Here is a 27,241-nt window from a genome sequence, read left to right as displayed (position 1 = left end):
CAAATGAAATCCAAACACCATGTGCTGACATTTTAGGCCTAGCTTCCACTGTCCTCAGTCTGCTTCATTTTGGTAGGTTGGTCTTGTGTCTTGAGAACTCTCAAACTCCAGGTAAACGAGTTAAGACAACAGCATAATATAAAGCGGGCCAGTAAAGATACATACAGAGTCCCTATGACTGAGCTTGAAACCAACACGAGAGAAGACCATGCTTCCCTTTCACCAAACTAACTGTCTTCTCTCATCTGACCTGGTATATACAAGAGGAGGAATGCAACATCGAGCCCCCTAGTGCATGGTAGTGTTATTACACTTAAAAACCACAGTAACCAAGTTCTGGGTGGTTACAATATGTTTCTTCACTGTAAACCATAGAAAGCCATTTATAATAACTTTTATAAAAATAAACAAACAGTATTACATAGTATGATGCTTAAATTATAATTTCAGCTTCAAAGCAGAGAATGGGCTGTCTTTATTTCTATCACTTGCACTTTGCACGCACAATTTCACCAATCCACTCAAGCCTAGACTTAGAAAATACCAAAACTTCCTCCCCACTGACTCTGCGTGTATGGCGTTTCGCATAGCCCTGCATTTAACATGCTGCAGTCTAAATATAGAGCCCTGAGTGTTTATACTCAACTACTGGCCTTCCACATTCAGACCACATGCTCCTGTGACCCTGTGATTTTGGTCACTGTAACGTTTCTGTAAGTATAATGATATTTACATTATATTTAGCGATTAGATCGAAATGTATGCATTATGCTCTCTTAATTAAGCACTGTACTGACAATCTTATTTTATGGACTATCCATTGCACCACTCTGGTTGCTGGACTATTGTGCATCAATGTTAGATGAAATACTAAGTGTATCTGACATGTCTTTGGAGTGTGTGTGTTGTGGTGTGTCAATGTATGTATTTGTTGGAATGACAGAGACAGAGCGGTGCTCTGGTGCAGCATAGCCACCAGGACTTGTTTACAGCTCAAGCTCCCATATTTGGCAGCTACACGGCCGTGCAGCATTTTTGGAATAGCTGGGAGGGAAGCGTGTGGCACAGAGAGGGATGACTATGACTCTTGGTCTCATAAATGAGAGAGACTCTGAACTGAAGTCTTGAATTCATGGACTTGAAACAGTAATCTCAATCAGACGCTGAGACTGGCAAGGCACCTGAAGAGCAGTTTGGTGAACAGTGCTTTAGAAAGTTGTTGGAGTCATCCAAAAGTTGAATTTCCCTTGGGCTTATAGGTAGGTGAGATTTACAATGGATCATTCAAACTGTATTCTCCTCAGTGTATTCTTGTCTGATGTTTGTGTACTGCAATTACAAAGTATTTACAATACAAGTATTATTCCTTTATACTGTATCTTTTGGGCATCCTTGTATCCTTATCACATAGTCAGATTTTTCAACAAAAAGGTGTAATATAATATTGCTCAATATAGAAATCAATTCTGGATTAAACTGTGTATTTAAAAATGTATTTTTTTTAGGGAGATTACAGTATAAGATCTTTATATGTCCTTCAGGCTCATATAAAGTGTGTAAAGAGTTCTGCCATAGGTGGGACTCTCATGTTATACAGTATATGAGTGAAAAATGACTGAGTTGAACAAAGAGGGTTCAAATGAAAGCAAGATCCTAAATGTGCAGGTGAACTGAAGAAGTCCCATTCTTGATTGAATTTGTGGGCATAAACCATTCATATAGATCTTATATATCTTATATAGTATATATAGGCAGGGTTGAGAAGGTTACTGTTGAAATATATTCCACTACAGATTACAGAATGCTGTAAAATGTAATTTGTAACATATTCTGTTGGATTACTCAAAGTCAGTAATGTAATCTAAATACTTTGGATTACTTCTTCAGCACTGGTAGATTTTTTTCACTTGTTTTGACTATAAAAACTCAAAATACACATGTTAAAAATACATTCTCTGAAAAACACAAATATTTTATGCAGTGATGTTTCTAACACAAGATAAATCAAACTGATCTTGTTTTGAGGATTTTTAGATATTTTTACAGGAAAACAATAAAACATAATCAAGAATATGATTTTTGCCCTAATATCAAAGATCTTACTAGAAAAAAGAAATTATGATCCAAGATGAATTTTCTTGATAAATAAATATGTTCGTGTCTGGTCACATGTGCATGTAAAATGGCTAGAAATAGCATTTTAGCTTAGCATAAAGCTAACAATTTACACAAGTTTTATTTCTATTTCTTCTGCTTCAGACTGACTTCAAACGTTCTTCAAACGTACTTCTCTGTCTGCTCGTATGAATGTCACATCATCAGAAAGTGTTTCACCACTGATCAGATGCACTTTGGATCATTTATATGTTTAAATGTTTCACATCTGAAAGCACTAAATATTAAATGAAACAAATGACAATAAAATGAAAAGTAATCTCTTCAGTAATCCAAATACTTTCTGAATGTAACTGTATTCTAATTACAAATGATTTAAATTGTAACTGTAGTGGAATACAGTTACTTATATTGTGTATTTTAAACACATAATGTAGTTACATGTATTCGGTTACTCCCCGACCCTGTATACAGGCCCATATATCTTACAGAAGTGTTGAGTTGTATTCCGCTAGAATTATCAGTTTTTGTTCAAGGATCTAGCAATAGTATGGGAGCATATCCCACACCTACATTAATATTGTTTGTGTTTGCTCACCCATACTTCTTCCTGTACATTTTATACCAAATGACCTTTCATTGTCATAGTTTTGCTGTATCATGCAAAACTTTGTGAATGGAAAATATGTTTTGGTACTTTGGGTGCTTCTTAAAAGAAAAAACACATATTTGCAACAAACTAAAAAAATGGATCGCTATGTGACAGCACGTTGAGCTGCAACAGCAGGTTTTGACCCCCCCCGTCAGCTTACCATCCCCTCATTTCAGTTCTCTAAGTTGGCATAGTACCCTAACCCCCTCGTCTGTCTGTCTATTAGTCTGTCAGTCAGTCTGTACGTCTGCCTCTCATATTATTTTTCATCCTCTCCCAGCTGTCGATAAGCCTTTCTGTCTCTCGCTTATTTTCTAGTTTGTCCTTATCTTTCTCACTCTATTTCTATATTTGGCCAGTATAAACACATTGTGGTTTGTCGAACTGCAGCGGCTCTCCCAACAGGCTTCTGCTCAGAGACAAGCTGTCATCAGACCTGAAAGAAAGAGACAGCTCTTGTGCCATACAGCTGACCTGTGTATATCTTTTCTTCTTGGAACGAATCTCTTCCTCTCGCTTACCCAACACTCTGGCATTACTTACACATGACATCATCCTCTGGGCCCAAACCAAGTGCCATGGTTGTTGCTAGATAGACTCGGTCAAACTTGGCCAGCCTCATGCCTAGCAGGTTTCGGAACTTAACATCTTCTTTGAACCCCAAACTAACAATCATTCATTACAGTCAATAGTTGCTAAAATGACAAACACTATAACTAAGGATAGTTCTGAAATATTTCCATTTACATTCATGCTATCCTACCAAGGTGGCATGGTAATTACCAGGAATAGTAGCTAAGAATATGCAACTCAGTGTTGATTAGGCAGTTGTGGAATCTCATAAATATAGCTATAGTTGCTGGGTGGCATCTCCCTTAGCTTAACCACTTCACATGTATCGTCACTCATGTGTGACAGTTAATGTCCCAGCAGAGGAGCGTCACATATTTTTGCTTTGAAAATGGCAGCGACGTCACAAACGAATCTGCCTTTGCAGATTTCTTCCTTAAGTGTCCTGGCTGATCGGCAGGTTTATTTGGTTTTTTACTGTCCACAGCCTACCATGAAGTTCGTCTAACAAACTCAGGGCAACAGAAATGGTTTCGAGTTGACCAATCCAAACCAATCCAATCAGGCCTGTACCAATCTGTACCATGATGCTGCTCATCAACTTTCTCTGTCAACTCAGGCTTTGATTCTGAGTTTAGGATTAGTTCACGTGCGCATGCTCAGGTATGAGTGATGTTTGCAGCAAACGGCCAATAGCGTGAAACACAGAGAGAGAGAGAGAGAGAGAGAGAGAGAGAGAGAGAGAGAGAGAGAGAGAGAGAGCGATTCAGATTTACTTCTCGTGAGAGAGTCGTCGGGATTTGCCTCTCCGCTGAAGGCCGATCATTCTGAAAATATGAAGAATTTAAATACATTTAAATAGCACTTGTCATAAATTATTATATTACTATTATTATAATTATTATTATAATTATTATTATTAGATTGTCATAAAAATATGAAAAATGTAAATGCATTCACCCCTTTCTGTATTCATCATCTGGAGTGATTAAGCTTTTAATATATTCAAATTGATAATTTATGTTAATACATCTTTCTAGCTGTTTTATAGATAGCTTAATATTATATTTATTATATTATATTTTCATAGATATTTTTTATTTAATGGAGAGTAAGTAAATGAAAACCGTTATAGTGTATTCAATTAAAAATAAAAGAGTAAAAAAATTGTCAAATTTATTTAGATAAAATAAATAATTTATCATGAGTCAATTTTGAGGATTTAAAATAAATAAAAAAATGAGAAGGACAAAGTTAGAGACTTTATTTCGTCAGAAATGCATGATGGGAGAAAGGTGATATATATTGTTCCTAATATGGTACTCAACCTTACAGGCTCCATATGGTTAGGATTTGGGTGGGGTGGGGTTAGGGCATCTGCTGCCTCCCAGGCACAACCCATGGCCCTTTTGTACAAGGGGATCAGAGGTGTCACTTTAATCACAGCTGATTGGTTCAGCATCTGTTAGCGAACTGTTACCCAGAACAAAGCGTAAGTTACTATGGCAATGAACCAATACAGGCAGATCCACTTTCATGGTACCTAAAACCCCGGATTGACACAAACTAAACTAAAACTTACAAGGATAGTCACCGAAACCAGCTTCATAGTATAGTCCTCACTTTTGTGTGTGTGTGTGTTTCCCTTGTGTGTCTGTTTGTTTTGTTTTACAGATGCCACGTGCTGTCACCACTGTGGGGTTTCCCGCAAGGGCTAGTTTGGCATGGCAGCTCATTATTGCAATCATTGGCACCTATTCCTTGTTTGCACAGACTTATTTATTCCCTCTTCCTGTCTCGTGCCAGTCCCTGTTGTGAACAATTCCGCCTTGGGTTCTCTTGTTTGTTTTCCAAATTTAGATCTCAGACTTTGGTTTTTAAGTTTCGCCTGCCCCTTACTGGATTTGTTTGGTCAAGGTCAATTTATTTATAGAGCACATTTAAAAATAAACAAGTGTATCCCAAAGTGCTATACATGGGCAAATTAAACAATGAATTAAGGAGAAATAAGAAATACAATAAACAACACAATATGCATTCATTCAAAAGCCAAAGACTCGAGATAAGGGTTCAAAATGTTAAGAGTAGGAAAGGATCTAAAGTCCAGAGGTATGTTATTCCATAGCCTAGGGCCAGGTGAAGCATATATAAATACAATAATATAGGGCTTAATATGGAACCTTGAGGTACTCGACAAGTGAACGGTGCAGAGGGAGAGGAAGAATTGCCAATCCTATCACTTGGAGTCCTATCTGATGCACACCAATTTAAGGCTGTGTCATTAATACCGACTTCACACCTAAGACGGTCCAGGAGGATAGTATAATCAACTGTATGGAAAGCAGCACTGAGATCGAGCTTAAAATTGCAGGTCTACCTGAACCCAAGGTGAGCAGTAAATCATTCGTCACATTGAGTTGTGCAGACTCTGTGCTGTGACGAGCTGTAAAGCCAGACTGAAATTGATCTAAAATGTTGTTTGGAGATTATAATGAAGCGAGTTGAACATTTTTGATAACAATGGCAGTTTAGAAATTATTAAGGTTGGTAGGATCCAAATTTGGCTTCTGAAGAAGTGACTGGAACACTGCTTGCTTAAAGCAGGATGGAAAAACGTCATTATATAAGGAGCTATTCATAATAGTCAAGACCCAAGAACCAGCAGTTTCCAGCCCCCCTCTCCACGTGTGTCCAAATGGATTTTGCATTCGTTGTGTTCTTTGGAATGTAATTATGAATATGTAACGGGAGCACGCTGGTACATGTTAGCTGTGCGGTATGTGTAAATCTCACTCCCCTGGCCTCAACAGGCGCACTAGCGATTGATGTTAGGGGCTGTAGCCTTTAGCCTATTTGTTAGCGGGTCCGCATCACATGCTGGCTGATGCTGGAGCAGGTCGAGTAGGACCGGTTACACATACACGTGTAAATAACTCGCTGTGGGGGATATTTGGGGGAATGTATACGCTCCATATGAAAAGGTTTGTCCTGCAACATTTGTGCAAAAGTGTCAGCCCCATAGAACCCATTAAATTTCCACCATCAAAAGAATGAATGGGTTTAATGTGTTTGCAATTTGGGCAATTTGATTAACAGTGGCATAAGTTCTTATTGCTCTGTGGTACTGTTAAAGACTGTCCTCTTTAAAAATTCCAATTGTATTAAAATTGTATAACTATAATATGGCCACCACTATCGTTTATTTTTGTCAGCTTGCATAATGTTGTCGACGTCAAGCTTGGCTAAATGTGTTCAATAGCCTAAGTTTTGATTATACTCTCAAATATATGTTTGCATGATAACAAAACAATTGTGCAAACAATATCTGAAGCCAACAGACACCCTGAAACTCCTCAGCCTGCAGTTCTCCCTCTTGGCCACCAGAGAGAACCTTCATCACTACTAAGGACTGACATGCTGAAGCACTTCCTGTGTCATTTAAATAAAGCTTTACCAAGGCCGAGTTCTGAATGGCATACGAGACAAATATGGCAGAAGTGGTGAGAGTAGTGTGGGTAGTGTGCCATTCTGAACACGGCCTTGGTAAAGCTTTATTTAAATGGCACTCTTCTCTGCCAGTAAAACAGGACGTTCTTTAGGCATGCATGCAAGTAGAAAGATTCCAGACACACTTCATCAAGGGATGTATTGACACATGACCTGAAATTATGATAATAACAACAACAGTGAAGGTTAAACAAGCACCATTTAAGCATAAGGAACAACTGTTTTTGGTATGCTATCTCTTACAGTTGAAAAAAGCCATTTAAGAGTTACAATTCACTGCCGTTCTTTTAAATCCAGCATTTTGAACGTGATGCACATCTCCTCAGCTACCGAACAATTACAGGATAGTAAAGTATTCAGTCAATCAGCACTTCAGAATCTCGCCGGAAATAGTACTTCATCCGGGTATATCTCGCTTAATGTTTTATTACTACATCCTACTCATTTGGCATACTGTTTTTGGCATTCTACATAGTAGGGAAGTATGGATATTCGGACGCAGCATTAGAGTCATTACATCGTTGTCATGCCAGCCTGTAGCCTGTCATTTTAGTTTTCTACTTCTCTCTTGTCTATAGTTTGTTCACTGTTATGCCGTCTGCTATACACATGGGATTTGTTTGGTTGTTTTGGACTGCTACTGTGTTTTTGAACATTTCTGCTTGGACTCTGTTTATATATTTATTTATTTATATTTGTTATATCTCTGCCTCACGTCTTGGATTAGTTTGTCGTACTTGACTGATATTGTGTTTGTCCTCTCCTTGCTTATGAATGACATGCCATGCTGATTAATTAATCACAATTACATCATTATCTGGTGAGAAAGGCCTCCAAAAACAGATCATTCACTTAAATAATGCATAATAATAAAATATTTATAAATATAATATGCAGGTTGTATAATAAATATATCAGGCAGATTGAAATTCAGTATGAAATAATCTGTATAATCATGGCAGATGAATAAAGCATTGATTAGACAGTACAGAAAGTGGCTTAAGAACACAATATTTTGTTTGTTTTACTCTCAATATTGAACAAGCCTTCAGTCGATGACATTCTGTTTTGCGTTGAGTCTGTCGATGCATCCAGTTCTCACAGTTTGCACGTTCCGTCTGTGCTATTTTTAACTGTCCTTCTATGTACATGTGCGTGCATCAGACAGATGCGTTTGGAGCGTCTCACTGGTATTCAGTGTCATAAGCGCTGCATTTTAAGGACACTGTGTCAAGTTAAAGTAGAGGAAACTTTGAAAATCACATCTCAAAATTCTTGTATTTGGTTGTGCTTCGCCCATCTGCTGTGCTTACTCCTTAGGGCACTAAGGGCACACTAGGGAAAGCTCAGTCGGAGCATGGAACTGTGATGGGTCTGTTTGGAAGGCGTGTACCTCAGAGGATAGAGGCAGTTTATTTTGTTTAGTTTAAGGACCTGAGGACTGGAGTAATATGCTCTTTTTTTGGTTCGATTGAGAATCCTGGCAGCGGCATTCTGAATGAGCTGGAGGTGTCTAATGGTCTTTTTGGGAAGGCCGGTGGGGAGTCCATTGCAGTAGTCCACCCTACTGGTGATGAATGCATGAAAAAGACTTGAGTGGATACAAAACATCTAATTCTGGCTATATTTTTTAGATGATAGTAGGCTGATTTAGTTATTGCTTTTATGTGACAAGGTATGTGTTCACCTTGGGAATTTTGCCTTTGTTGCCAAATTCATTGACCTCTGTCTTGTTGTTTAACTGAAGGAAGTTTCAGCACATCCAACTGTTAATTTATTTAATGCACTGGCACTGAGAGTTGGGGCTTTAGTTGTTTGGCGATAGGATAGATAGATCTGGGTATCGTCTGAATAGCTATGGTGTGCAATTTGGTTCTTTTTCATAAGTTGGCCTAGTGAGAGCATATACAGGTTGAACAAGAGCAGTGCAAGAATTGAGCTTTGTGGGACCCCGTACATCATGGATGTCCTCTCCGATTCATAGTTGACTATGTTCACATAGTAACCCCTCCCTTATAGATAAGACCTGAACCTGCTGAGGACCGTCCCAGAGAGCCCTACCCAATGTTGTGGTCAACAGTGTCAAATTCAGCACTGAGATCTAATAACACCAGCACTGATATTTTGCCTGAATCAGTATTTAGTCGAATATCATCAAGTATCTTTATGAGCAGTGTTTGTGCTATGATGTGGTCGATAACCAGACTGGAAATTGTCCAAGTTGCCATTTGAGATTAAGAATTTGTTCAGCTGATTGAAAACGAACTTTTCAATGATTTTGTCTTTGAAAGGAAGATTTTAAATTGGTCTGTAGTTGTTCAATATCAAGTTATCTAGATTGTTCTTTTTAAGAAAGGACTTGACCGCTGCAGTTTTCAGGGACTTCAGAAATGTACCTGTAAGGAGTGACGCATTTACTATATTTACTAGCAGATCTTTTTCCAGACAGTTAAACACATTTTTGGAAAAGGTTGTGGGAAGTGTATCAAGACATTAGGTTGACGTTTTATGATACTGTACTATTTCTTCCAGAGTTTTGCCATCAATTGCCTCAAAATCAGACATAGTGACTCATTTCTGAAGTTTTTGTGGCGGACGAGCTGATCGGCAATCTAATATCATTGATCTTCTTCATGAAAGAAATGCAAACTCGTTGCATATGCTGTCAGAGAGCATTTCACAGGGAACCTGTGTTGGGGGTTTGTTAGTCTCACTACAATAGCAAATACAGTGCGGGTGTTGTTAATATTGCTGTTTATAATGCTTGAGAAGATGGTCTGTCTAGCTGTGTTGAAACCATGAAGGCTGTCTTTTCCGCCACATTTGTTCTGCTTCTCTGCATTTTCTTTTCAGGTTATCCCCAGCAATAACAAAACAGTAAAATTCAGAGGAAGTCGTTAATAACAGTTCGGTAAAATCATGAACAAAGCCAGGAGAGTATTTTGGAGGCCTATAAATAGAATGCGTGGAGCACATTTTAGGACAATACTTATATATTCAAAGGTCAAGAAATCACCAAGTGACACTTGCTTGCATTGAAAGACATCTTTAAATATCACAGCTAATCCTCCAGCTCTCCTAACAGCCCTACAGACACTCATAAAAGTAAAGTTTGGAGCGGCTGATTCATTGAGGACTGTTGCACTCCAGCTGTTATCTAACCAAGTTTCATTTAGAAACATAAAGTCCAGGTTGTTTGAGGTGATGAGGTCACTGACTAAAAATAATGTGTTCTTTTGTGAGCGGATGTTTAAAACTTGACAAGTTGTGTTTTCTGTGTTTTGCCCCACAGCAATGTCAGATTGACATCTAATAATTGTTTGACATAATTTGTTTATAAAACTTTGCTGATGATATTTATATAATTTTTATAAACTCTATTCCAGATGTTGCTCACACTCAAGGTCCACTTGAAGGCAGCTTTTACTCCTGGGTTTGCAAGAAAGACAATTTTGGAGGCGTTGTGTCTGCTAATGTGCTTCTTCAACTGACTGGGCTCTTCTTCTGTAGTTCAACACACTCTTCCACATCTACTACCAGCTTTTGACCACAGCCGATCTGTCAGCAGTGACTCTGGTAACTCCACTGCTTCTGTTGAGACAGTCATTGACATCCTCAAGGCTTGTGACCCAAGCACCTTGAGACTGCTATTAGTCCACACGAGCAACGAGAGTTGGTACAGCAGTTCAGTGGTTAAAAACGACCACCAATCTACCCTAGTCAAACTTTCCTTCCTACTGCCAGCACAAGCCCAGGGGTGGGTGTGCAGCATCTTGTGCCTCTCCAGGTCCACGTTAACAGACAAGCAGGTGCTGAGCGTGAAACTGACATTCTGGCCAACAGGAGTCCACTGTTGTGGAAATAGTCGGACAGTGGAGGGCTTTCCTAGCACGAAGGCCAGCAACATTTAAAAAGGAGATGCCTGTGCACCAGATGCAAGGATCACCATCATCACATGAGTGTCTGATAGACTACACTGGACAGAACGGTGAAATGTGTCACTCACAGTGGTATGGTGCCCCAATGCTGGATGGAGGGTCTAATTTCTCACCACAAGCTCCTGAACGTAGCACGAGCAGCCGAGAGGCAGTGCAGCGAGGACTCAATACCTGGCATCAATATGACATGGTGGATGACCCCTTCTTTGGCACAAATTGTGGCCTGCCACAGTTCCCAGCTAGTGGGGGGGCACCACGGCAGGATGTAGAACAGTCTATAGAGGTCCTCAACAAGCTCATGCTTGAGTTGGAGCCTTCAAATACACCAGTTACCAAGTTTCAGTATGCACCCCCAGGGGAGAACAGCACAGTCTTTCAACCAGCCTTTGCTCAGACACTCGCTAGACCTTCTTACCAGTCTGACCATGCCATCCGTAGCTTCACTGGGAGTCCACCTCTCTCTTCCTCTGCCATTTTTGGCCAGTCCTCACAAAGATCATCACCTGCTTATCCCATGGCCCCACCATCCGAGCTCCATCAGAGGGGGTTCCAGTCCCCTCATTCTTACTCAACTATCTATCAGCAAGATCCCTACAGCGTCTGTAAACCTTTAGTTACAACACCATCCCCAACTTTACCCGTCCCATCTCCAATCAAGCCCCAGCATGTATACCCATTAAGTGGTGAGGTGTCTTACCCTCCAGACCTTCAGGGTACATACCCATATTCAAGCCCCCAAAGAAGCTGCAGCGCATCGCCATCCCCATTCCCCACCGTTACCCTTGCTAAAGAGCCCGAGACAAAATCTGAGGAGGAGACTCTAAAACTAGGGGGACTTGTAGCCCACCGTGTGGCAGGTGAGGGAAAAGGACACACTCAGGTCTGCAAACAAACTTTTGATACACAAGATGATAGGAATCTTAAATCATGTATTATTCTTAGAAACTTACAAAAAATGGCTTAAACTGCCTTGCATTTGTAATTCATTATCAAAGTTGGTAGCTGACATCTTTTAGATGCAGATGAATCATCAGGATGTGAAACTGTCCAGCCTTTGCACTCGTTTATTACATTATGAGCACACTGTTTCGTTTAGTCTCCTCACTGCTTCATCATATCATTTCACACAGAATAAGGAGTGGTTGTTTTACTAACTGTAATATTTTAACATACATTGATAGTGTGATCTAAAATTGAATCATTAGACATTGAAGGACAAAACAATCTAATAAAGCCATAGAGCTGTCATAATAGCAATTCGAGTGTTAGGGTTTCACCTGCACGAAAATCCAAATTTAGCCCCTGCGACAACCAAGCATCACTGTATGGATAAACAGTGAAGCAGTGGCATTTTCTCAGAGCAGACAAAAAAAATGTGAGCTCAACTGTGTATAGCTGGTTATATTTAAAGTCACTCTGTCAAACAAAGACACCCAGCGGATAACGTGTCAGAGGGAGGCAGCGTCTCTCAATCCTCCCTTCAGCTCAAAATCAGTGCGCTCCTAAATCGACATGTAACTTGAAAACATGTAATTGTGTCTCAGTGAGCCGCTTTTTAAAAGAGTAGATGACTAATGATCCAAAAATAAGGTGACTATAAAAAAATAATATTAGGCGAACAGATCAAATATAGATTCATTAGTCTTGTTGCTCTATTATTGAAGGCTTAAGAAGCAATGTATAAAATAATAATATTCATTATTATACAATGCATAAACTTTGAGTCTTTGATTTGACTTGATTTAATAAATATGAACATAGAAAAATAAAAAATAAAATTCATGCTAATTAACAGTGTAAGATAAAAGGTCTTTCATATGTCTTCCTATGCAGAAATTTGAAATATGGAAATATATTTTGGGCATGTAGGCAAAGTAGCTTCAGACTATGATATGTTACACATATGAAAGCAACATTTTAGTATTTTGGAATATACTGTATGTTGTAACATATATGTTCATTTTATATCATATGTAGTGAAATATCAGATTTCAGATTTGTAATCTGAACGGTATGTAAATGGCAAATGGAACCAAAACTTACATTTACATTGGACTAAAATAAATAAATAATAATAATTATAAACAACAACAACAACCCTGAGATGGCACTCTGCCTCCTCATTTTAAAAGTCCACCACACGCCACTGCAGTGAAGTATGTTCTAAAGTAAAGTTGATCTACACACTGAAGAACAATGAAAGAAAATAAAGTGTTGTTATCATCATCTCATGAGGATTCATGTGCATGTAGATTATTCTAGTGATCACTGAAGTAAATAGATGCATCTCTTGTAGGCAGAATAGACTTTACTGTGTTATGCTTCAGCTTCCATTCATTATCTACTATATGTGACATTTTGATCTTACAAGGAAACAGATAGAAGCATCAACATGTGGAAATCAATGGCATTACTGGGACAGGCTTTCTGAAGCTAATGTCCTGTCTCCTATAGCCGGCCACAATATCACTTGTTTGCTTGATTATTTACTCAGAGTGCTAAATGTTTACTTAAATACATTTGAGTAATTAGTATGATTAAATATAAATATCAAAATAAAACCTCATTTTTATTAGGAAATCATATTTACTATTTCTTTCTCCCTTTCTCATTTTTTCCCTTTATCTATCCATGTCCTGCTATGTGGACCACCCCTCACACCATTGCTTCCCCACCTGCACCTTATCTCTCCTTCTCTTCCTTATTACCTTCCACCCACTACATCATTCCTCAACCCAGAGTACAACGCTCGCATTCGGGGCATTTCAGAGAGCATGTCCTTCCAGCCTGAACGTCATCGTTCCTATTCGTTCTCTGGTTTGTCCTCTCTTGTTGTCCTCCATCTCTCCCTCAGTCCTCCACTCCCTCCTCTCCTCTCTCTACATTACTGTCATGTTATTTGCATGTTCTGCCTGTTTTTATGGTTTTCTTTGATATGGTCAGAAGTCACTGTTCACGTGGAACAGAATGTTTTTATATATAATGCATTCAAATTAAATGCACTGTGTAAATTGGTTTTGACAGCTCAAAACTTAAAGACAGGGCAAAATGGGGTGGGATAATCGTTTTTATGTCTATTTGTTAATGGGAATTTGTGAGCACAGTAATTGATTTTAGCTTTTGCAGTAAAGATTTTGTTTAGAACACTCTTTCATGCCCACTAGGATCACGTTCACCCACAGTCACCCCAGATGAAGCCATGCCAACCATACGTCGGCGAACCACCAGTGAGAGCCAGTACCTCAACAGCCGAAATGACAGTCCTGCCCATGGGGTGCGCTCCCCAGAGAAATCCATATCCCCAGAGTTTATCAACACAATTGCAGTAAACCCAGGTGGACGACCCAAGGAGGTAAATAATTATAGATGTAGTGAGATAGGATTTACTTTAGAATAAAGTAATGTCATTTACATGTTAATATTTTCACTTAAAGTTATTGAGGGACCAAGCACCAGAGGTCAAATGTTTCCTAAGCCAAATGGCAGCCCATTTTATGGTACAAAGTTTGACACTCATGGCAGAGGGTCTGAACATCAGTCTGAACAACTTTGGGGACTCCTACTAAAATCCTCTATTTTTGATGATCTGTCTGCATGCAACTTTTGACCAACTTTGAAGTGTAATTTCTTTACAGAATCTTATTCTGTGGCTCATGCCAAATTCACCTAACCCACTCACTCCAGTTGCCACCCAAAACATTGCTTGCCATCTTTGATTTTAACAAAAATGTACTTTTTCTAAATGAATACACAGCTTTTATTACATATTTGTGTTACCTGCGTTAGGCGCAAAAGTATGCACTATGCATTTATCCAATTTTCATGAGAGCACAAAATCTAAGTGCAATTTTTCAAAATCTAAGTGCCTCGGAAAAGCGTAACTGGGCATGGGTGGGAATGCTCGTGCTAACAATAGGGCTTAAGGTATATGCACAAACAAAAGGTTTCTGCAAAACGATATGGGCTTCCTGTTCCTGTTGCTGCTAGCACATAGCTTGAGTTTGTGCTCCCGATCTCAAACCCTTGCTGCTCAGGAAACACAACACCAACAAACAACAGCAGTAAGTCTTGGCATCACCACATGTAATCACTACTTACACAGCATGCCACATGTTTACTATATTGGTTTCAAAATACAGCAGCTAGAGTGCTGACTAGAAGAAAGAAATATGATCATAGCCCCATTTTATCACCGTTACATCGGCAACCTGTTAAGTTTTGTATTGATTTGAAATTCTATTAATTACATATAAAGCTTTGAATGGTCTAGCTCCTCATTACAAGTGACCTTCTATTACACCATAGTCAATCATATTCACTCTGGTCACAAAGTTCTGGCCTGTTCAAAAGCCACAAATATTGAGGCTTGCCGCTTGTGTGGTTAAATACATTGGGGACCTTCAGGCCGTATCGGTCAATGACTCTTGCTTGGAGTTTGGACCGGGCTTGTCAAAAGCTTGTTCATATGAAGTTGTAGTAACACTGCAAGCAATTCCAGTCGATTTATGTGCAACACTGCTCACGCACCTGTCCAGGTACCGGAGAGGTATCATATGTAACAAGCTCAGAGGTGTAATGGCAGCCGTGGTGGCCATCAACCCCAAGGCCTGCTAAAACAGTTTCAGCAGAAAAGCTGTCTCTTGCTTGAAATTGATTAAGTACCGGAGGATTTACTGAATGTGTTCATCGGTCAGAAGCGCCGATACTATTGCAGAGTCGTGTTTTTAATCCTAAGAAGGAAACCTGATGGTTGGGCACCAACACACCTATTGACTCTGAGGCCCAAATTCTCCAAATGTGCAAGCAACAGATCCCTGTGTTTCCAGGCTTGTTCCTCTGATTGCACTAAAAGCAACCAGTCTTCTAGGTAATTCAAGGTCGATCTTTCAGGTCGAGCTACACAAACCAGTCCAGAGGATGCACATGAGAAAAAAATCTGTCTTTGAGTGACCATCTTGAGCGAAGATAGACCAGTATTTCCTGCACCGCCACGAAGGAGGAAACTGTGGCGTTGAAATGAGGTGGCTACCTCGTGAAATGCAGCACATATCAGTAATCACTTTGCTAGGCACCCAACTAGAGATGCCCAGAAGGCCACGCCACACACCTGCGTAGCAGGGACAAAGTAAACAGGAGTCCCCTGTGTCCAACACGTTGACCTGAGGAGGAGTGCAAGTGAGTCGGTTGCAAAACAGAACCCCTCCACTCAGCAAGAGGTGTTTGTAGGCCTGCAACTGCTTTTGAACTGCTTGTAACTGTTCAGTGAAGGCACTTATGGCATCACCGAAGAGGTCCTGTTGTGACTCTGGAGCTTCAAGCAATACAGCATTGTCCTTGTTGCATGTCTTTGTGAAATTAATCCAGAGGTGATGCTCCGCAGACATCAGGCTACACATAAATCTACTGATGATTTGGGCAGTGACTTTGTTAGCCCAGAGCACCAGGTTGGTGACGCAATGCAACTCCATGTCCTTGAGCAGGTAGGCCTGCTGGACCGCCATGGTATGCAGGGCTGGGCCAGTCTGACGTGCCACTCCAAAGGCCTTGCCCAAGAGTGTAGTTGTTTGTTTGCAAAGCTAAAGTGGGCGCAAGGGTCTGGGGACTCATGCATAAAACTTGCCGTAAATTTCATCCTAAAATTCTGCTTACACACGAGAGTCAGATTTTCAATAGGCACTAAAATGTTCAGATGTATAATACCAAATACCAGAACCTGGGCAAAGTCCCATTATATATCCCAGTTTGTGGAATATTGTGCGTACATGTATGTACTTAATTCTCCACCCTGTCTCCTCCCTGAAATAACCATATAAGGAGTGTACAATGGCAGTTTTTACTATGCATAACCTCATCTGCATATACAGTAAGTACCATATGCACATTGCCATCCAGACATGTGATATTAATGCGTAATAATACGAGAAACTATAACAAATATCCACACTGAAGCCTGCATGTTGCATGTAAAAAGACACTGTTGTTGCATAAAACCTTACTTGTGCAATTTAGTTTGAAAAAGAATTACAAACAGTATTCATGCATCTACTCTCTGTAGATTCCTCAAAACATTTGGAGTGCAATGCTCACCATCTACTGCAATATCATGAAATATTTTAGTGTAGCATTTCTTAATGTTTCCCTGGTGAACTACAAACACTACACATCTTGCATGTCTCCCTTTTTTACACACAGAATTGAGATCTTGGAGCATTCTTCTATTGAGAGAATCAGTTTGGATAAAGTCTTTGTGGCAACATGCAAAAGTTTTCTGAAGTCTGATCCAGTCAGTCCACTCGTCGGCCATCTTTGGAACGCCTCCAGACAGCTATTTTTCTATGTAAACAAGCGGCTTACAAGTGCAGCTCCCATCTAGTCTTGTGTGGGATGATGCATGAGTTATTTTGTCCCTTTGGTGCTTGGCCCTGTATTTCCAATTTAGTATACTTATAAAGTGGTTTTACTTCTATCTCATTTGTGGTATTTAGTACAATACATTATTATTTATTGCATTTAGGTGATACATTGTACTATAATACTATGATCCTGTATTTTTCCCCTTTAGAGACAACTGCATAGCTCCAGGGAGCCCTTCGAATTGGTGGAGTTTGCGCCTATAAGTCCCACCCCTAGTTGTGGTGTTGAAACACATCCCCTGACCCCTGCCTTTCCTGTTTCACTCAACACCTCACCACAGACCCCTTACTTTAACCTGTGTAAGTTCAGCCTTCCTGGAGAAGAAGTATATTGTTCTAATTTCAATCATATCTATCAAGTTTTATGGAGTTCTTAAACATTTAATGGAGAGGGTTTTTTTCCCCTGGCTTACTCACTTGGTGCTTTCAGACATTAGCTTGATTTCCATCCTCACATTTTTATGCATATTGGGGATATTTCATGAGAAATACTGGTTGGAAACACTAAAATGGAAATACGTGTACATTTTCTAAAAACATGTATAAAACGTATATGCTCAGAAATGTTATTTATATGTATTTGACATGTGCATAAATATGGAAAAAATTCCACGAGTGAATAATGACTGAAAAATGTGCTTATAACTGGACCAACCAATGGACTAATATCATCTCAAATGTTGCTCTGGTCGTTCAAAGTCTTTTTGTCTTACTGTGTCCCTTTTCATTTTCTTTAAACAGGCCGTTCACCCACTGGTCTTGCCAAAAACCCTTTGTCAGCTTTAAAGGCACAGAGCCCCGCAGAACCACTGGAACAGCAAAGCAGTTCAGGTCAGTACCTAAAATATTGTGCTAAAATCTGTCTATGGTTCTATAATTTAATAGAGCCATGTTCCTCAACAGATGGACCTTGGGCTGCATCCAGCCCTTAACATAAGAATCCAACTGAGCAAAAATGACCAATCAACAGAGTAACAATTCACTCACACAAGATAAACCAGCAACCAACAGAGTGTTAATACTAAGAGTAAAAATTGGTGAATAATGTGAAAAAGAATTATCATACAAGGGCTACCAAATGAGTGTGGCAGAGAAGAAGGTGCGATGGATGAAAATACAACCACCAAATCAAAAACACAAAAGACAGAACAGAGAGAAAGAATCATGTCAAACATGTGTTTCATTAATTATTCAAATGATTTATTATTATAGCATATTTAGCACAGTCTACTAGCCTACTTAATACAAAAAAGTCATTAAAATATTTTTAAAATAAAATGAGTAAAAGAAGGGTGCGGTCCTAAAGGCAAAAATGATCCTGTTTTGTGGCCCCTGCAAGAAGTTGAGTAGCCCTGTAGTAGATTGTAACAGATAAAGGACGAGGAGGAGACGGGAACCGGCTGAACAGTAAACATAAATGTTAATAAGATAAACATAAAACAAAAATAAACAAACACAGACACACATGCAGTGTGGCCACGTGCGTCTCACTCTCTCCCAAACCGCCGTCTCTGGCTGCCCTTTATCTCGCTCTCCCGCTGATCAGCTGATTCACTTCCGGCCATGCTCCATCACAGCCTGGCCATGCCCCCCTCCTTGTCACATAGATTAACACTGATAAATTCTTAAGATGATGTATTAGTTTATTAGACATTACATGGCCAGTCTTATTAACATAACTCCAGTAATCCAGATACACCCCTGAGCCCCAACACATTCACACAGTTATTATATATGACCCCTCCTCTCCTTCTTTTACTCTTTTCTGTCAGCCTCGGATTCTAGTGATGATATGGGAGGTAAGAGTATATTAAGAGTCTCTGTGCACATAGTCATTCTTTTCTTTCTTTCTTTTATACACTTCTACTTCAGAAAGACCTGCGTTTCCTGCCTATAATTTTGACCCACCTAAGCCTGCCACCAGTGCCAGCTACAACCTTGATGGGCAAGTGTGGTTATCTGATCACCGTCCCCTTTTTTTAACTACAGAAGTAAAAATGTGTTCCTGTGTACAGTTTGTGTAATCTTTTAGATACTCACACTTTTTCTCTTTGTATTTTACTTCTCATTTTCTAACAGTAACATATGGATGGGCGATCCTGTGCTTCCGATTGGTGGTCAGCATATCTTATCATCATTTCCATCCGAGGCCATTCAAGCCCCTCTCTTTCCTGACCCCATTGGTTATCTTGACCCTGAGGAGGCCACTGTTAACATCATGGGTGTCCATCATGTCCCTGGAAGCCCCAACACACTCCACCGAACGGTGGCCACCAACACACCACCAAGCCCTGCCCTGCAGCGTAGGCTTGGTGGTCAGAGCAGCCCAGCTTTGGGACGACACATACCACCATCCAATGGCACTCCCAACAGCCCTATGTTGGGTCGCAACGGCAAGTTCATCCCACCAAGCCCTGTGCTAAACCGCTACCCATCACCCGTTCCAGTTGCCTCCAATCTAGATCACAAACCCACACCTAGTGGTCAGGCCACCCCAGATGAGAGAGTCCAGGTGCAGTCCAGGCAAAGCACCACCTCCATAGCTCAACATGGACCCCCTACCCCCACTTTTCCCTTAGAACATCCCTGTAGACCCTCACAGTTCCTGCCTTTGGATAAGAGGACAGTGTCAATTGCAGAGAACACTGACAGTGTTCTAGAAGGCAGGACACAAAATGGGAAAGCTCCCACTCCTACACCAATGCCCATTTGGCTCAGCATGACCAGTACCACCCCACAGCCACCACAAGAACCTGCAATCATGTCAATATATGGTACGATGAGAACCGAAGCTGAGAATCTGTTTTTGAGAATGCCTTTTACTATTCTTAATAATAAAATCCTTAAATCAAACAGATTTGTGTTCACATCAACCATTGAACAAAACTATTTATTCTTCTTAGCCGATGGACCCCCAGATATTAGACTCAACGTCAAGTTTGTTCAAGATACATCCAAATTCTGGTACAAACCAGAAATCTCCAGGGAACAAGGTGAGAGATTTGAAGGCAACACATTATTTTACAGTACTGTTCTATAGTTACATACTATTTAAATACAGTTATTACTAGGTACTATCCCTAAACCCAGGGCTGGACTGGGAAGACAAATCGGCCCGGGATTTTACATGCCAACTGGCCCGGTGGGGGGGGGGGGGGTGATTGGGTGTTCGCTTTACTTTTCTGCATATCGCGGCACCGTTTTGTAGTCCGTTCTGCATAAAGAGCCAGCTCATTTTAGCTTATAGCGGGCCATTCTGCACATTTCGCGGCAAACCCACCGGCCCGCTCGGTTCTCCCGATGGCCAGGCCGCCCCTGATCGGCCCCAAAGAGTGTCGGCCCACTGGGAAAATGCCCAGTATTCCAGATTACCAGTCCAGTTCAGCCCTGCCTAAACCTAACCCTAACCTTGACCCATATTAAGTACATGTAGTTACCTAATATTACTCAGTACTTCCTTGGGTAAGTACACTGTAAGTATTCTGAAAGTACACATACTGTAAAATAAAGTGCAGCAGATATGAAAGATGGACATACGAGACACAAGTTAGCATTGCTGCGATATGGATGATTGCTGAGAAAGTTCTACTTTTTTCCAGCCATTTGTCTTCTGAAAGATCGTGAACCAGGAGCATTTGTTATCCGAGACAGTAACTCCTTCAGAGGAGCTTATGGCTTGGCAATGAAAGTAGCCTCTCCCCCTCCAACAGTACAGCAGAACAAAATAGGTAAAATATGTTGTTGTACATATTCCTGTTAGTCATCACAAAACAAATGACTTGAAAACTTTTACTAATTGAACTTCTGTTCTTTCTTTGAAGCTGGAGATATAACAAATGAGTTGGTACGACACTTCTTGATTGAAACCAGTGCTAAGGGCGTGAGACTTAAGGGTTGCCCAAATGAGCCCTACTTTGGTAATGATGCATTTAGACAGATGTGAAGTTTAATGACACTCTGTTGTGTAGTGTGTTATATTGATTTATATGTTGTGCTTTTGTGCATGTGACTAAAGGGTGTCTGTCTGCTCTGGTATATCAACACTCCATCACACCTTTGGCTCTTCCTTGCAAGCTTATGATCCCAACAAGAGGTGAGAATTACATTTGCATTTATGCATTTGGCAGATGCTTTTATCCAAAGTGACTTACAGTGCACTTATTACAGGGAATAATCTCACCCCATTCCTGCAGCTGCTGTACTTGGACTTTTCTGATTGACACTTTTGTTTGTATTCCCTAAATGCTGATTGTCCTGTAAATCAACTCAGTATCTCAGTAACTCAGTGGAGTTGTGGTGGCATAGTGGGCTAAAGCACATAACTGGCAATCAGAAGGTTGCTGGTTCGATCCCCACAGTCACCACCATTGTGTCCTTGAGTAAGACACTTAACTGCAGGTTGCTCCGGGGGGATTGTCCCTGTAATAAGGGCACTGTAAGTCCCTTTGGATAAAAGCGTCTGCCAAATGCATACATGTAAATGGCTGTAGTAGTTTAGAATATTCATCAAAGCAGTCTTTGGTTTAACGTCTTGATGTCTGACCTTTTTATGAAAGATCCACATGAAGAGGCCATGGATCTTGCCACACAAACAAGTTCAACACTGGATTTACTTAAGCAGGGAGCAGGTGAGTCTCTCTCTCTCTCTCTCTCTCTCTCTCTCTCTCTCTCTCTCTCTCTCTTTACTTGTTGATCTCTGTATATCTCATTTGTTTTCTTATTCCTTGTCACTTTCATATCACCCCAGGACCTCCTAAACCTAATGAGGGCTTTCAAGGTAAATAAGGCACATCATGTTTTGTCAGCATTGGTTCCAGAGCACTAGCTGGCATGGGTACCCCGTATCCCTGCATGTTAATTAAACTCTTGCCACAATCCATCCACTCTTACCATATACACACCCAAAATCAGTCCTGAGAAATAGTGTCTGGATTGCCTGTGCCAGCGCCACAATGTTCTGACTTGTTTTGTGTGTTCGAAATAAAGCTTTTTTAACCTCAGAAACAGATGTACTAGATCATAGCTTTAAAGTATCCTTTGTGGTGCTGTTTTGGTGTTGTTTGAACCCATCTATGTATTTCTATCCCACAGCATGTAATGTTTTGTACATAAACTCTGTGGATGTGGAATCTTTGACTGGTCCTCAGGCTGTAGCAAAAGCCATCACTCAGACGCTTACTTCCAATTCTGCTTCTTTGGAAACTATTGTCCGCTTCAAAGTGTCCACAAAGGGCATCACACTCACCGACAATCAGAGGAAGTGAGTGGATTTAATCAGATTCACTTTTAACATGGTTAAATGGTCTGTATCTTCAGTTCTAACAAGTCTAACAAGTGTCTAATAACCCAACCATTTCCTTGTAGGGTTTTTTTCAGACGCCATTATCCGATCAATACCATCACATACTGCAATGTGGACCCACAAAACCGGAAGTAAGTATCTTGTTAAGGTTTGTCATGGCACATGTAATATGTTTTGACATTACTTTTATCCTCATGTCCTGTTGTCTTCACAGGTGGAATAAAGCAGAGGGTGGGGTAGCAAAGTGAGTATACCCCTTTGAATCATTGTTATACTGTAACGGACACTGAAAACTTCAGTGAATGTTTCCTCTGGTTTACATTGCAGACTTTTTGGATTTGTGGCTCGAAAACAAGGAAGCACAACTGATAATGTGAGTCACCTGTTCGCTGAGATGGAACCAGACCAGCCGGTGGTAGCCATTGTCCACTTTGTCTCCAAAGTCATGCCAGACATCCAGAAACCTTGAGTGACCCCCTAGCTGCCATCTTGGGTTCTCCATAGGAGTGTGAATTTTCCCACCAAAGAGGATTTTGTTTTTCATATGTGGATGATTGTTTATACATAACAAAAAACAGAATAATAGCACGTGTCAAATAACATTTAGGAGGTTGGGGTCTTTCTTTTCACTGTTTATGAAGACTTGAAAATAATGCTGTTGTTTAAGGGACTCAGATCTGGGTGAAACATTGCCAAAATTTAAGGTAGTACGTAAAACATGACAGTTAAAAAGGCAATTACTCTAATCAGGATGTGGGACTTTCAAATGAATGAATGATATGAAATAAATAAATAAATTAATTAAGGGGGGTGGAGGTATATATATACATGTAAAAAAATTTTTTTTGCATGATATGAAAGAAATAAATGAAGGGGGTGGTGTATATATATATATATATATATATATATATATATATATATATATATATATATATATATATATATATTATTTATTTTAGTTATTTATTATTATTATTTTTTATATAAAGTTAGAGTTAAGAATAATTTTTTGGGGGGACAATTATTTTATTTCATTTATTTAAAAAAAAAAAACAGATAAGATCATACAACTAAAAACACACAAAATTCCTCTTTCTTCATACTTCTGTATAAAGTATGAGAAAAACACATTTTGTATGTTTACTTGCAAGAAACCTTCACAAGAGCAAGTCTTTTTCTCTGAACTCAACTTTTCACTTCAAAAATAGACCAAATTGATTGATGTCAATCACTAAATTCTATGTGTTGTCTGTCCATTTCAAAACAGGGTTTTATTAAACTGTAACAAAGTAGACATCTTTTTTTAATTTAAGGTTTGTTTCACAAGCAATGGTCAAAGTCCATCTTTTTCTTATTGTGTCAAAGTCTAATTGTGAACAAACACATCTTTACATGACTATCTCATGATAATCATAGACATGTATGTACTGTATAGAAATGTGTATGAATGACATTAACTGAATGTTTGGACATGATATTTCTATCGGGTAACTATATACAAATATTGGATTGTCTACAGGAAAACTTGGCTTTAAAAGTCAAAACGAATTATTTTGGCTAAAATGGAAAAGTGTTAAACATTTTGGTGAACACCAACAAATGTAGACATGTGCCATGAGTGCTGCCATTATGAGGATGAATCATAGATCTTGCCAATGAAATGCTTTGTGTTATTGGTCAAAGGCAGAGCTGGCATTCACTGTTTGTTATGTGAATGTACAAAAGGAAATGTTTTGTTTGCTAAAGACATTTAGTATTTGATACATACTGCGCCCTTCATCCTGTCGCATAGAAAGTTTGTTAAGGCTGATTTATACGTCTGCGTTTAACCTACAGCATTGGTTCAGCGTAGTTTGCATTTATAATTCTCCGTTGGTGTGTCTACATTATTGTAGACACCACCTACATTGACACACGTATTCCAAGGTGATTAGCTTGATTAGCGTGGGAGCTCATCTGATATGAGCGTTGGACTTTGGACTTGGAAGACACGTTCGACAAACGCGAAAACATGTTCGCTGTCCTTTTCTGCATATCGCTGCGCCGTTTTGTGGTCCGTTCTGCATAACGTGGCGGCTCATTTTAGCTTATCACGGCCCATTCAGCACCTTTCGCGGCCGACCCACCGGCCCGCTCGGTTCTCCCTATAGCCAGGCCGCCCCTGATTGGCCCCAAAGTGTGCCGGCCCACTGGGAAAATGCCAGATTACCAGTCCAGCCCTGTGCACGCAGCTGGTCTTTTTCTCCAAATTGATCATAGCACTTCAAAAGAAATGGATTATATCATGTGAGTTGGATGGATTGCCTTTATGATGCCTTTATGTCCTTTTTGGAGCTTTTCGGTCCCCATTGACATCATACGTCTTTCACAAATCTTTGTGTTCTGCTAAAGAAAGTCATATCAGTCATATGAGTTTGAGTAAATGGGTGAACGATTCCTTTAAAATGGTAGATGGACAGAGAGAGGAAAAAGCCCAACCCCACACTTTGGCATCACCCTCATGTTTGGGAAGCTCACATTAACACCATCAGACACATTTCTTCTACCTATTCCAAAGTCCTTTATGTCCCAGTCCCAAGTCGGACATGTTATCAGTCTGCCTAGAATATCCTCTACAGCAGGGGTGTCCACACTTTTTTGTGTGATTATCTACTTTTAAATGACCAACTCAATAAGATCTACCAACAAAAAAAAACACAGTTTCATTTAAAATAAGAAAATGCTTGTTAGGACTACTGCAGGCGATGTTTTGTTTATTCAGTTGCCATGACAACTAGGTTTGCGCATACGCGCCTAACCGTACGTTCACACCAGAGGCGGCGAGAGCGTCAAATCGACCGGAAGTCATTCATTTTCAATGACAGCCAGCGTCTCTCCGCGGCGAGAAGCGGCGCGGCGAGCCTTGGGCGGCGTGGGCGTCAGATGGAAGTTCAAGTGCAGTCAACATTATGGTAATGAGCTGTGACGCGTTTCGGCGGCAACCTATTGGAATATAGAAGTGCTCCGCTCACAGTTTGTTACTCAGTTTTACAAAGGTCTGTACTCTCCCAACTCTGTGTCTTCTGATCTGAGTGACTTTCTAGATAATGTTTTAGATAATGCCAAAGTTATTGAGGATGATTTTAAATTATTTTGTGATGGTGATTTAAGGCTAGAGGAAGTTAAAGAGTGTATTGGCAGCCTTAAAGATAATCGTTCTCCAGGTAATGATGGACTTGTCAGTGAATTTTATAAAGTGTTTCGAGATAAGTTAGCTCCTTTTTGCTGGCCGTATTTATAGAATCTATTGAAAGGGAGAACTGCCTTCCTCTTTAAAACAAGGTGTTATTACATTAATTCGAAGCCAAACAAAAATATTCTTTATTTAGAGAATTGGAGACCCATTAGTCTATTAAATAATGATGCCAAATTATTTGCTTTAATCTTTGCCAAAAGATTGAAAAAAGGATTAGGAAATATTATTGACGAGGAACAGACTGGATTTATTCAAGGAAGGCACATTAGTAATAATATTAGATTGATACTTGATATGGTAGATTACAGTGATTATGTTTTAGATGATAGTTTTATTTTATTTATTGATTTTCACAAGGCATTTGATACCATAGAACATAATTTTTTATTTAAAGCAATTGATTTTTTTGGGTTTGGCAATTATTTTCAAAGGGCTATCAAAACTCTATATAAAGGATGTACTAGTTCTGTAAAATTAGCAAGGGGGACTTCTGGCAGATTTGAAATAGGTAGAGGGATCAGACAAGGGTGTCCAATCTCCCCATTTTTGTTTTTGTTAGCAACGCAAATAATGGCCCTTCACGTTAAAAAAGGACATTTTCAAGGAATTACAGCATTAGGGAAAACATTTAAGTTGTGTCAGTTTGCAGACGACACTGCTTTATTTTTGAAGGATAGAAATGAAATCATCAAAGCAGTAAAATGCATAAAAGAGTTTTCAGATGTATCAGGGCTAGGAATGAATATGAATAAGTCTGTTCTGTTTCCTCTTAAAGAATGTAGTTTAACTAATTTATGTAATATTCCAATTGCAAATCAAGTTACATATCTGGGAGTTGTTATATGTAAAGATGAGAATTTACGTAATAATTTAAACTTCAACCCAATTATTAACAAAACTAGTAAGAGGTTTAATGCATGGCTACAAAGGGATCTATCAATTCTGGGGCGGTACTTTTGTCAAAAGCTGAAGGAATCTCCAGATCAGTCTATGTTTCGTTATCATTGGATATTCCCACTAAAGTTACCAAACAACTAGATAAAATGCTTTTTGATTTTATTTGGAAAAACAAGCCACATTATTTGAGAAAAGAAATTTTATGCAATCCTAAAGATCATGGTGGTTTAGAGGTTTTGAGTTATGATGCTTTGAACAATGTATTTAAAATAAATTGGCTTATTCAGTATTTAAAAAATAAGGAATGCATTTGGAATTCCTTTCCCAATTATCTGTTTAAACAATTGGGCGACCTCTCATTTTTACTGAAGTGTAACTTTTCGATTGACAAAATACCATTTAAGCTTGCAAAATTTCATAAACAAGCTCTCATGGCATGGACACTGGCCTACAAACATAACTTTTCACCTAGGAGATATTACATTTGGAACAACAAAGACATCCTTTACAAAAATAAATCTCTTTTTTTTGATTACTGGTTTGAAAACAATATTATATTAGTTAGCCAGCTTTTGAATAATGATGGAAATTTATTAACATATAGAGAATTTT

The 27,241-nt window shown here is 39.5% G+C and overlaps 1 protein-coding gene across 3 annotated transcripts; it reads left to right on the top strand.

The window, feature by feature from the left end:
* The first annotated feature begins 695 nt into the window (after positions 1-695).
* Positions 696-23,368, top strand: tns1a (tensin 1a). Of its 3 annotated transcripts, XM_052140952.1 has the most exons (19): positions 696-713; positions 944-1,259; positions 10,231-11,639; positions 13,522-13,599; positions 13,947-14,134; positions 17,345-17,495; positions 17,937-18,026; positions 19,068-19,140; positions 19,275-19,969; positions 20,099-20,188; positions 20,795-20,923; positions 21,017-21,112; positions 21,211-21,288; positions 21,752-21,823; positions 21,943-21,972; positions 22,287-22,455; positions 22,560-22,628; positions 22,712-22,741; positions 22,825-23,368. In XM_052140952.1, exons 3-19 carry the CDS (start codon positions 10,763-10,765, stop codon positions 22,964-22,966), a joined length of 3,057 nt encoding a protein of 1,018 aa, XP_051996912.1. In that variant the 5' UTR covers positions 696-713; positions 944-1,259; positions 10,231-10,762; the 3' UTR covers positions 22,967-23,368. The 3 variants fall into 3 exon arrangements, with proteins under 3 accessions (XP_051996912.1, XP_051996914.1, XP_051996913.1); XM_052140954.1 differs by lacking the exon at positions 13,522-13,599; XM_052140953.1 differs by lacking the exon at positions 696-713 and having other exon boundaries at positions 908-1,259.
* Positions 23,369-27,241: the final 3,873 nt, after the last annotated feature.

This window comes from Xyrauchen texanus, chromosome 13, assembly GCF_025860055.1.
Source record: "Xyrauchen texanus isolate HMW12.3.18 chromosome 13, RBS_HiC_50CHRs, whole genome shotgun sequence".
In the NCBI taxonomy this organism is placed as follows: Eukaryota; Metazoa; Chordata; class Actinopteri; order Cypriniformes; family Catostomidae; genus Xyrauchen; species Xyrauchen texanus.
The sequence above is the reverse complement of the archived record's forward strand: the minus strand, read 5'-3'. Positions and strand labels throughout refer to the sequence as shown.